This window comes from Polyodon spathula, chromosome 43 (assembly GCF_017654505.1).
Source record: "Polyodon spathula isolate WHYD16114869_AA chromosome 43, ASM1765450v1, whole genome shotgun sequence".
Taxonomy (NCBI): domain Eukaryota; kingdom Metazoa; phylum Chordata; class Actinopteri; order Acipenseriformes; family Polyodontidae; genus Polyodon; species Polyodon spathula.
This window is the reverse complement of record NC_054576.1, coordinates 2935710-2948707: the sequence shown is the minus strand read 5'-3', so window position 1 is coordinate 2948707 and position 12998 is coordinate 2935710. Positions and strand designations below refer to the sequence as shown.

Below are 12998 nucleotides of genomic sequence, written 5' to 3'. Positions count from 1 at the left end.
ACTTTGGGATGTTTAAACATCATTCTGTTTATGGCTATTGCATGGTTATAATCCATTTATAATGCTGTATTAACACACTATAACATAGTCATTACACATCTAATATAAATGTATAACACATTTATACATAGCAGCACATAGGGGGAAACAGCAGCAGGGTTAATACAGCTGTTGTATTAAGATCCACAGATGTTTAGATTTTTTAAATTGACCCAGATATTCCAATCATATCTGAAATGTTGACAGACATTTCTAGGATGTATTCATGAAAAGTGAAACATTTCTGAGAACAATATAAAAACATAACGAACTAAACCTGCCACTAAGAGTTTATTTATGCTTCTTTTGGGACATATTCTGTCCAGCAGCTGTGGCTTTTAGAGTTGATCACCATAACAAAGCTTGCATTGTATTTTCATATCCTATTTTTTTTTTGTTCTTTAGTGTTGTGTGCAGTGCTGTGCTGTGAGGTTTTGCTCATTACTTTCTAGAATATAGTGGAGAAGAACAAAGGATGGTGTTCTGGTACTGTTGCCCTTGACAATGCAAAATCGCATACTGCACTTCATCACACAAATTTCATGCTCACACGACTGCTGTTGACTGCTTCACAATCTCTCTTTCACTCCCTTCATTTCGTTATTTTATAATCTTTGTACTGCAAAATGAGATGAGGACACTTTTAAGGCAAAGTTATCTAACAGCTAACTTCCAGTGGTAGTCTGAGGTTAGATAGATAGTCTACAGTAACTGTGGCAGCCCATTAAAAATACACGACACGTTCAACTTCAGTCACCCAAAACAGCAGAAGTATTCTTTAAAATGAAACTTGATTATTACACAGTACAACTGATGGTGATGTCAGAGCGGAGAATACAGATACACAAAACTATGGTTGAATATGCCGGTCCACGAGTTTATTAAACAATTACCTGTGCTACATAACCCACGCTATACAAAATAACCCAAAATACACCCAGGGGCAGGGGTTAACCTGCCACACACCCACAATGGATTCAATCATTTGTCCATCTGTACAGTAAGGCCACACTTACTTACATGTTTGCATATATCTGGAAAACTACTTATCAAATTGTGATGAAACTTGATCTTAACATTATTTAGCATAGGCAATCGGGAGTGTCAGATTGTGGGGATATATGAAATATCTCTCTGTCTGTACATCAGTCTGTCTGCATGTCACACATTTTTACACTTATCTTGAGAACACAAGCAATCCACATACTGTAAATCACTTATTTTAATGTAAACCATATACTAGCACCTCGACGAAAGAGATCCTCAATTATTAGCTGAGGGCGACGTGTCGCCCACACTTTCCAGTCCTGGTTTCACTAGGAGTTTAATAATCAGATTCCCGCTGCACAGCAGTGCGATCCAGTCCTGCTTTCACTAGGAGTTTAATAATCAGACTCCCGCTGCACAGCAGTGTGATCCAGTCCTGCTTTCACTAGGAGTTTAATAATGAGACTCCCGCTGCACAGCAGTGTGATCCAGTCCTGCTTTCACTAGGAGTTTAATAAGACTCCTGTTGCACAGCAGTGTGTGATCCAGTCCTGCTTTCACTAGAGTTTAATAATCAGACTCCCGCTGCACAGCAGTGTGATCCAGTCCTGCTTTCACTAGGAGTTTAATATCAGATTCTGTAAATTGACTAGTAAACCTGGAGCTGGGCATACCACTCGACACTGCTGTGCAACAGGAGTCTGACTGCCATCCCTTTAACAATGTGCTCTTGTTCTGGGTGTCATTTAGTCTCTGCAAATCGCTCTGGATTAAAGCCTCTGCTGACCTCTCAGTAAGAGGTTAAGAGATTGAGGAGGTAGTCAAGGCCGGAGCCCCTACCTGCAGCTCGTAAAGGTCATTGCTGTATTTCCCGTACTCCACCATGCCTCCGAACACCAGCAGCCTCGTCCCGTCACACACGAATCCGTACGCAGCGCACCCCGGAGGGATATCTCCTCGCACTGCTGGCACAAACCACTGGTTTGTGGCTGGAATAAAAATATATATATTTTCACACACATCTCAAAAAGAGACAACTTCTTCCCAGCGCTTCGGTCCGTTTAACTTTGTCAAGAGAAAGCGTGCTTGAAAACAAACGGCGGACGTGCATGTAGGGTTTTGATGCTATGGTAACCAAACTCGCTTATTTCTACTGAAATCTATTAACCCTTAGCGGTCCATTTATTCAGCGCCTGTCGGGCGCGTTGGGTCCAATTTATTTTCACATGCGCCGTTTAAAATATATACTTTTTCAGAGTAAAACAGGTTTAAAAAGCACTGAATCGCAAAAGGACACTCAGTGCTGCCGCGTCGGTTCGGGTGGGAACAAGCTACAAGTGTGTGTAGAAATATCTGCACAGCGGTCGACTAGTTACATCATACTGATCACGCGTTTTATCACCAGACTCCTCAATAATGCGATCCGAGTCGTTATTTTATTACTGTAACATCTCCAAAAAGCTCTGCAGATGTCTGTGATATTCATTTGAGCGCTGGATGCAGAAGCAGCTCTCTCCTTATGTACATGTCTGTGACTATTAATCTTTGCCAGTGTCTTGATGCAGACCGCACGTCTCTCCTTTGTTTAGCCACCAGGATGCAGAAGCAGCTATCGCCTTTGTTTTTGTCGGTGTTACCTCTCTAGTGCAGGCCCCACCCTCCCCCCCCCCTCCGTAGTCTATTCTCCTTTTTTTAGCTCATTCTATACAGAGGTGGGTGCAAAACTAATGGACAGAGCTGTATATACAGGACTCTTAGAAGTGGAGACTCTGGATAGAGGGACTGCCAAATAAACAAATGATAATAATGACAACAACAATAAATGTACTGCCAAACTGGAGCAAAGAAATTGACTCTCTTCTGCTGCCCCCCCACCCAAAAAGAAATAAGCAAATATAAAGCAATCAATACATTAATAACATATATAAGAACTGATGTTATAGTAGGCAGTGCCTACATCCTTGTTAAACACAGGGCTTGTGCGCCTCTCTTGCAAACTAACCAAAAAAAATAATCTATTTTTAAAAACAGACGCGGCTGTGGAGACAGTTTACGGTACACGGCGAGGATCGCCAGCTGTGTCAAACAGACAGCGAAACACACAAAAAAAAAAAAAAAAAAAAAAATCGAAACACACAACTCGTACGACCCCCTATCGACGTTTGTGGGACATCTGCAGGGATGCAGAAAATTGTCAAAACGGAATAAATTCAACAAACAAGTGTTTCCATGGAAGTCCTGTCTTCTCTGGAGCTTGTCTTCCCACTAATGTTAATTTAGTTGTTCTTCATTTAATCCTGACACATGTTGCGTATTTATATATAATATAATATATATATATATATATATATATATTATATATATATATAAATATAAGGAACGATTCTACTTTAGCCCTGGTACATAAATATATATTACTTATCTAAATTAAGTGGTGCGTATGAATACGTCGCCAGTCTATTTAGGACATATTGCAGGCGTATCTAGAAATTAGAGTCTGAGCGGCTCGTGATGATCCAGACACTAGGTCACTAGGAGTTTCATAATTATATTCAAATTATTGTCTCACGGTGTGACCATGTCGCGTGGTTTGATCCATTCCTGGTTTCACTGGGAGTTTGGGAGTCAGACTCCTGCTGCGCAGCGGTGTGATCCAGTCCTGCTTTCACTAGGAGTTTAATAATCAGACTCCCGCTGCACAGCAGTGTGATCCAGTCATGCTTTCACTAGGAGTTTAATAATCAGACTCCCGCTGCACAGCGGCGGTGTGATCCAGTCCTGCTTTCACTAGGAGTTTAATAATCAGACTCCCGCTGCACAGCGGTGTGATCCAGTCCTGCTTTCACTAGGAGTTTAATAATCAGACTCCCGCTGCACAGCAGTGTGATCCAGTCCTGCTTTCACTAGGAGGTTAATAATATCAGACTCCCACTGCACAGCAGTGTGATCCAGTCCTGGCTTCACTGGGAGTTTAATAATCGGACTCCCGCTGCACAGCAGTGTGATCCAGTCCTGCTTTCATTAGGAGTTTAATAATCAGACTCCCGCAGCACAGCAGTGTGATCCAGTCCTGCTATCACTAGGAGCTTAATAATCAGACTCCCGCCGCACAGCAGTGTGATCCAGTCCTGCTTTCACTAGGAGTTTAATAATCAGACTCCCGCTGCACAGCGGTGTGATCCAGTCCTGCTTTCACTAGGAGTTTAATAATGAGACTCCCGCTGTACAGCAGTGTGAACCAGCCCTGCTTTTCACTAGGAGTTTAAAAATCAGACTCCCGCTGCACAGCGGTGTGATCCAGTCCTGGTTTCACTAGGTGTTTAATAATCAGACTCCCGCTGCACAGCGGTGTGATCCGGTCCTGCTTTCACTAGGAGTTTAATAATCAGACTCCCGCTGCACAGCAGTGTGATCCAGTCCTGGTTTCACTAGGAGTTTAATAATCAGACACACCTGAGCCTTGTTAGCTAGACACAGCTGGGGGCTAATCAAGCTGCTAGTGAAACCTGGCGCAGCTTTAATAATAAGACAAACCGATTTTGTTAATTCACGTGGGTACCCCCACGCGAGTTCTCGATCAGCTTTTGACCATACCTAGTGTACGGACACGCAAAACGATTAATCTCAGTAGTTACTTGGATTGTTACGAATAGGGCATTATGTGTACTTGTGAAACTGCGTTTCTTGGGAAAAAAAAAAAAACACGTGTTTCTAAAAACGATTAAAAATTCTTGCATAAAACCGGATTAAAAAAAAAAAAAAGTGTTGTTTTAATTCGCTGTAAAAGCGGCAGTACACAGCACTACAAATTCACACTTTGCAATGCAAAGAAAAAAAACAAAAAACTCCATTGTTTTCTAAAAACGATTAAAAGTTCTTTGCATAAAACCGATTAAAAAAAAAAAAGGTGTTGTAGCGTTTTGAAATTCGCTGAGTAAAAGCGCAGTCCCACCAGCAGATATGCGCCGTCGACTATATTTGGGGAAAACACAGCCCCAGTCGTAATCGTATTAGGTGTTTGTTGCGTGCAACCATCGCGCCGCTTTCTATTGAATATCGATTTATGAATATTAATAAACGGTTATGCCTGTTTGCAAACACGTGATCCGTGTTATATGAGAATATTTTAATTTCACAACACTGGCGCCCTGCTATATTAAATTAGATTACGACACATGTACATTGAAACAAAATATTAGTGCGAGATTATATGTTCCTACTAGGAGACTTCAAAATTTACCTAACAAAAAACACAAAGGGGACAGTCTCCTAGAAGGTATAAAATTACATCTGGGAAGATTCAATGCAACTATGAACAATGCTGTTCTGGTAACAGACATCAACATATAAAACAAAACAAACACAAACAAAATAATTATTTAATTCGTCCCCGCTTCAGGGATGTTTTAGCTTCAAGGTGGCTGTTTAAAACCCCACAAATAGAAGGGGGGCGGGGGGGTCGTATATTAGATAATCCACAAAACACGCCACCATAACATCTATACACGAAAAGTTGGGGGGGGGGGGGGGGGGGGGTATTTATATTTAATATTACTTGTATTTATTATTTTATTGAGTTGTGCGCTAAAAAAAAATATTAAATATATCTATTATATATTATATATATATATTATATATATATATATATATAGATATATATATAGATATTTGCCTAAAGGATTTTCGTACAGCTGTTTCAACTTGACCCGCCCTTTCTCTACAGGTCTTCCAAAATACATAAATTGTATCAAATAAAATAAAGGTCTACCAGAACCATGTGCTTTTTGATCAGTGCGCTGTGGGCCTATATATCCCCGCCGGTCCCCCCCCCCCCCAATTGGAATAAAACTTTTAAGAATTAACACGATATTTAATTCGTGACTCTATCAAGCAGCCAGGATAAAGAAATTACAATAAATAAATTGATTATCTTGTAAAACTGGGTTGTTGTTTTTTTTTTTTAAATTGATTTTGATTAAACTACTCGGTTATAATCGTCTCTGAATCACAGAGAGATAAAATAAGATCAAAGTTTATAAACTATATACTTAAAACAACAGTCAAGAAAACAAACTAGCAAACGAAGTAAAATAACACCAGCAACAACAAAACTAACAACAACAATAAAATGGTCTTTCCAAACTTGTCAAGGACTCGGACATGAGACCTTTTGAATTATTTTATATTATATTATATATATATATTAAATATATAATATATATATCTATATATGATATTATATTCTGTCTCGTCGAGTAGTTCCCCTCGTATCTTCACAAGCTTAGTTATTTTTTTTTTTTTTTAATTCAAATCCATTTAGAACGAAGAAATCAGTAAAAAGCATTTAGCCTTCATAGAATACTGTATTGCAAAACAAACAAACAAACAAACAATTATAATAAAAGAAATACCTAAACATAACGCTAGGATGCCTCTCTGAATATTAAGAGTGCATCGCATGGGGGTGTCACTATATTATTATATATTGTTTGTTGTTGTTGTTGTTTGGGGGTGTCACTATATTATTATATATTGTTTGTTGTTGTTGTTGTTTGGGGGTGTCACTATATTATTATATATTGTTTGTTGTTGTTGTTGTTTGGGGGTGTCACTATATTATTATATATTGTTTGTTGTTGTTGTTGTTTGGGGGTGTCACTATATTATTATATATTGTTTGTTGTTGTTGTTGTTTGGGGGTGTCACTATATTATTATATATTGTTTGTTGTTGTTGTTGTTTGGGGGTGTCACTATATTATTATATATTGTTTGTTGTTGTTGTTGTTTGGGGGTGTCACTATATTATTATATATTGTTTGTTGTTGTTGTTGTTTGGGGGTGTCACTATATTATTATATATTGTTTGTTGTTGTTGTTGTTTGGGGGTGTCACTATATTATTATATATTGTTTGTTGTTGTTGTTGTTTGGGGGTGTCACTATATTATTATATATTGTTTGTTGTTGTTGTTGTTTGGGGGTGTCACTATATTATTATATATTGTTTGTTGTTGTTGTTGTTTGGGGGTGTCACTATATTTATTATATATTGTGTTGTTGTTGTCATATATACGTCACTATATTATTATATATTGTTTGTTTGTTGTTTGTTGTTGTTGTTGTTTACATGCACGGTCTTACCCGTGTTGTAGACGTGCAGCTCGTCCACGATCCCCTCGTTTCCACCTCCAAACACCACCATCAGCTCCTTGATGGCCACGGCTCGGTGACCGTGCCGGGGCCGCGGAACCGGACCGGACCAGCCCAGGACCCGCTTCCACCGGGGCTGCACAGGAGCGGTGCTACCGGCACCCGGCGAAACCGCGCAGCTCATGCCTTCAAAACAAACAAGCAAACAAGCAAACAAACAAGCAAGCAAACAAGCAAGCAAACAAGCCTTTACAAAGAGAGAGAGCACCCTCCGCTTCAAAACAAGCTCCCGGTATCGTTTAACGAGCGTGTGGTTTATTCATCATCATCATCATTATTATTATTATTATTATTATTATTATTATATTATTATTTTATTATTATTATTATTATTATTACTATTATTATATCTGGGATCTAGAGTCTATGGGAGCAAACATTTCACCCTCCCTCCCTCCAAAATAAACGAGAGGCGAGCCGGCTGCTGGTCAGAGACAGGGGGAAATCCAGCCCAAAAACAAAAAAGCGTCCCGTTTACAGACGCGCTGCCCCCTTCCCGTGTTCTTGCAACGGGACGCGTTGTTGTTTTTCTTGTTTTTGTTTTTATTTTTGTTCCCCCTTCCCTCTCCTCCTCTTACACAGCGGTTTAAAAATATCCCCTCAGCTGCAAAACCGTGCTGAGCATGGGAGCAGACATCTTGTGTGTGTAAACACACCCCCATCCTCTTCCCAATAAATGGCGGACAAATTACATACATATAGATATAGAAAGAAAGAAAGAAAGAAAGAAAGAAAGATTTCTTTATCCGTGATTGACTGATTTCCCCCCCCGCGTGTAAATTATTATTATTTTTAGAGCACATAACTTCTAATATAAAAACGAATCTCTTCAAGACTCCCTACAGTTGAAGATTTGATTCGGTAGATTTGACGCTGATAGTTGTCAATGCCGATGTGGGGGCCTTTTAAAAAAACTCGGCTCTCTATATATATTACTAATATAAAGGGAAAAGATGACAGATAATATATATTAAGTTATTTTCACTGTCTATATAGTCACAATAAAAGACCAAGGACTTTGTATTTTATTTTCTGGGTACGATATAAAACAAAAACAACATGGTATATAAACAACTTATATTATTTTGTTGAATAATGACTATCACTTTTATCAGTGAAAAAACTTAATGTAAATTTAAACACCATAAAAACACACACACACACACACACATACACTTGTACCATATATATAGGATATATATATATTATATATATATATATATATAATATTATTAACTGAATGAATTATAAATGAATGCATTTATACTCACACTTTATAATTGTTACTCTACAGACTAGTTTAAAGGCGCTGCTGTTCTCGGACCCCAAGTACAGTTAAACAAACACGAAGACCCCATTAAAGCGCAAGCGGTGTTTTTTGTTTTGTTGTTTTTGTCGAGTAAACACGTTGTTTACAAGCTGCACGGAAACTACTTTCTTCATTGTTGTTGTGTGTTGTTTTTGTGTTGTTTTTTTTTTCATGCGCCTCTCCGTTTGGGGATCAGCCACCATCTCGACAAAAAAAATAAAGAAATAAGAGCCTCAAATTCATCACCTCAAAAAAAAAGTGTCGGATCAGAAATAATAATAATAATAATAATAATAATAATAATAATATAAACACACACACACATATATATCTATATAAAGCGGTCCAAGGAGGGGAGTCACTTACTCTGGGTTTATTTTTTAAGCCTCGTGTTTCTGCAGGAGAGATGAAGAATGACGCTTTTGTAGAGAGAGATTGATATAGATTTAAATGCATATATATGTATATGTCTATATATAACAATAATATTATTAATAATAATGAGAGAGGGCTCTGGTTTTGCAGAGAAGCGGTTTTCATTCATGCCTCCCTGGGAGCCGCCATCTTCCCGACAAGCAAAACAACAACCCCCAGCTCAACAGAAATGGCGGGGGGGGCAAACTTTAAAAAAAAAAATAACGTAAATAAATAACAAAACACGTAGATGAACTATTACAAGTTGTTTGTGTGTTTATTTTTTATTTTTTTAGTTTGTAATAACCGGCTGGTTCGGTCAGTTTAATATCGCAGGGATTGCCCTCACTGTTACCGGATAGCGCCGCTTGCCCTCACACGAAATGGCGGTGGCGTGTTTTGTTTTATTATTATTTTTTTGTTTTTATTATTATTTTTAAAAGCAAAACACAAGAGTTTGGAGACAAATAAATAAAACAAACAAGCAGAATTGAGAAAAAATATATATATAAAAAGGGGGAAAGTTGCCCGAATTTAGGAGGGCGGGTGTGTTTTGTGTTTTGTTTTTTTTTGTTTTTTTTGGGGGGGTTATTTCACGAGTTTTCGTTCAGTTTTGTTTGTTTGTTATTTAGTTTTCTTCTTATTTTAAATACGTATACACGGTATTATTTGTTCTCAAAAGCAGCGCAAGGTCCAATTAAACGTGTTCATAATTAACTCCACCGGTTTGCTACACAAACACACAAATCTTCAGCAACGTTTGCACACAGTGTCGTGTCACAAAACCGGCTCGGCAATGTGTTTTGACTTATTAATTTGTTTTTATTATTATTATTATTTATTATTATTATTATTAATATGACAATTTGGTATACAGTTTATATTACGGACCGATGATCTCTCTCTTTTTTTATGAATCTATAGGATCAGAAGGCAATGCTGGCGTTGTTTAGTTTCGTTTTTGTTGATTTGAAAGCCAACTGTTGTGTAGCGGGAGAGCCCCGTGAAACCAGCCTGGTGTTAATTGTACACGTCGCCTTTATTTTAACTGAGGGCTTGCAGGTCTGTCAGTAGTCCTGGATAACCCTAACAACGTATAGTCCTAATCTGATTACCAAAAAAAAAAAAAAAAAAAAACGTTAAAGAAATAAATAGATAAATAAATAAATCACTAATTTTAAATTTATAGTCGCTTCTGCTAAATTATCCTTTTAAAACCTGAGCTAGTTTAATTGCAACAGCGCTGCAGCAGTGCCCCCTTGTGTTTAAAATCTAACATTGCACTGGTTTCACAGTTGTGTTGTTAAGTTTATTATTATTATTATTATTATTATTATTATTATTATTATTGACAGGGAGCAGTTTTTTACTGACGTGTACGGAACAGGGATATATAGAAATAGCGAAAACACATTTTTAAATGCAACGACAGGAAGCTTTGTGTTTGAGTTGCAGTCTTTGGCAATGTCACAAGGGAATGCATCGCTTACACAAACCGGACTGTCAATAAAGTCTGCTGGGTCTTTTTCTTCTTTAAAAAATACTTGTGCCTACCCGTAACAGACTGCATTAAACAGACACGAGGAACGGCATTTTAGTGTTTATATATATATATATACACACACACACACACACACATAGGGCTGCACCATCCAAACACATTACTGTATATATAAATATATGTGTGTGTGCATGTGTGGGGGGGGGGGGTGCGTGTGTGGGGGTGTGGGTGCGTGTGCATGTGTCTGTGGGTGCGTGTGCATGCGTGTGCATGTGTCTGTGGGTGCGTGTGCGTGCGTGTGCATGTGTCTGTGGGTGCGTGTGCGTGTTGTGTGTGTGTGTGGGGGTGTGGGTGCGTGTGCATGTGTGTGTGGGTGTGTGTGCGTGCGTGTGCGTGTGCATGTGTGTGGGGGTGTGGGTGCGTGTGCATGTGTCTGTGGGTGCGTGTGCGTGCGTGTGGGTGTCTGTGGGTGCGTGTGCGTGTGTGGGTGCGTGTGCATGTGTCTGTGGGTGCGTGTGCGTGCGTGTGCGTGTGCATGTGTCTGTGTGTGGGTGTGTGTGCGTGTGCATGTGTCTGTGGGTGCGTGTGCATGCGTGTGCATGTGTCTGTGTGTGTGTGTGTGCATGCGTGTGCATGTGTCTGCGTGGTGCGTGTGCGTGCGTGTGCATGTGTCTGTGGGTGCGTGTGTGTGTGCGTGTGCATGTGTGTCTGTGGGTGCGTGTGCGTGTGTGGGGGTGTGTGTGGGGGGGTGACGCTTTCGCTGTAATAATCTGTTTCCATGGTGCCGCGCTTTGTTTACAACCCTAACCCTAACCCAGGGCCACTCCACGTGCGTGCCGTTCGTCAGCTGGCAGCCCAGCCGGGCCCGCAAGAACCAACCGCCGTCCAGCTAGAGCCCCGCGTCCGACCAATCGGAACCGCTCCCGCCCCCGACTCTCTAAAGCATGGGCAAGCACGGTGAAGCACAGAGAGGTCTGGTGAAGCATAGGGAAGCATTGCAAAGCACAGAGAGGTCTGGTAAAGCATAGGGAAGCATTGTAAAGCACAGAGAGGTCTGGTAAAGCACAGGGAAGCATTGTAAAGCACAGAGAGGTCTGGTAAAGCATAGGGAAGCATTGTAAAGCACAGAGAGGTCTGGTAAAGCATAGGGAAGCATTGTAAAGCACAGAGACAGCATAGGGAAGCATTGTAAAGCACAGAGAGGTCTGGTAAAGCATAGGGAAGCATTGTAAAGCACAGAGAGGTCTGGTAAAGCATAGGGAAGCATTGTAAAGCACAGAGAGGTCTGGTAACGCATAGGGAAGCATTGTAAAGCACAGAGAGGTCTGGTAAAGCACAGGGAAGCATTGTAAAGCACAGAGAGGTCTGGTAAAGCATAGGGAAGCATTGTAAAGCACAGAGAGGTCTGGTAAAGCACAGGGAAGCATTGTAAAGCACAGAGAGGTCTGGTAAAGCACAGGGAAGCATTGTAAAGCACAGAGAGGTCTGGTAAAGCATAGGGAAGCATTGTAAAGCACAGAGAGGTCTGGTAAAGCATAGGGAAGCATTGTAAAGCACAGAGAGGTCTGGTAAAGCATAGGGAAGCATTGTAAACACAGAGAGGGCTGGTAAAGCATAGGGAAGCATTGTAAAGCACAGAGAGGGCTGGTAAAGCATAGGGAAGCACTGTAAAGCACACAGAGGTCTGGTAAATCATAGGGAAGCATTGTAAAGCACAGAGAGGTCTGTTTAAAGTGTATATAAACAAATGAGATGGACAAAAAAATAAATAAAACAGAGAAAATAAAGTCTTCCTTTATTCCACTAGGCAGCACTATTAGAAACACAGCCGAGGCTTTCAATTCATGACATGAAAGAAGGGAGGCAAGATCTCGTCTTTCACTTCGGAACAGTGGTCCTGGTCTTGAACAGAAACCTCGATGGACGGTTTGTAAGCTGCAGGTTTCAGCACTGAAAGACGGAGCAGTCTGGTCCCGTCGCGGGGCAGGAACTTTTATTTTGGCAGGGTCTCCGAGCCCTTCAACCTCCCTTTTAGAATTCTTTTGAGGTATTTTGAGAAGTTCGGAAGGCTCAAAGTTTTACCCTTGCCTTGAACCTATTTCTATAGTTTCCATAAATTCTTGTTTCGCATATTATTATTATTATTAGAGTTATTTAGCAGATGCTTTTATCCAAAGCGACTCCCAGAGACTCGAGGGGGCTGAACTCTGCATCGTCAACAGCTGCTGCTGCAGAGTCGCTTCCAATAGGACCTCGTGTGTTTGACGTCTCATCCTAAGGACGGAGCACAAGGAGGTGAAGTGACTCGCTCAGGGTCTCGCACACACACACAGCGAGTCAGCGGCTGAGCTGGGATTTGAACCCCCTGGTATCCAGACCCCTTTCTTTCTACTCGTCTGTGTGTGTGAGGAACCAGAATGAAAAATGACCATTGAACTGGAAACTTGCTCTGCGAGAGGCTCTTCCGCCTCCCACTGGTCATGGAGATTACACTGCGGATTCGTTTACTGATTAACACTGACACGAGACCTTCCATG

At 40.4% G+C, this 12998-nt stretch overlaps 1 protein-coding gene across 2 annotated transcripts; it reads right to left on the bottom strand.

The window, feature by feature from the left end:
• Window positions 1–1799: 1799 nt before the first annotated feature.
• LOC121305521 (host cell factor 2-like) lies at window positions 1800–9142 on the bottom strand. Of its 2 annotated transcripts, XM_041237168.1 has the most exons (3): window positions 8913–9142; window positions 7169–7363; window positions 1803–2015 (listed from the first exon to the last, which is right to left on the bottom strand). In XM_041237168.1, the coding sequence occupies exons 2-3, from the start codon at window positions 7359–7361 to the stop codon at window positions 1828–1830; spliced, it is 381 nt and encodes a 126-aa protein (XP_041093102.1). In that variant the 5' UTR covers window positions 7362–7363; window positions 8913–9142; the 3' UTR covers window positions 1803–1827. The 2 variants fall into 2 exon arrangements, with proteins under 2 accessions (XP_041093103.1, XP_041093102.1); XM_041237169.1 differs by lacking the exon at window positions 8913–9142 and having other exon boundaries at window positions 1800–2015; window positions 7169–7558.
• Window positions 9143–12998: the final 3856 nt, after the last annotated feature.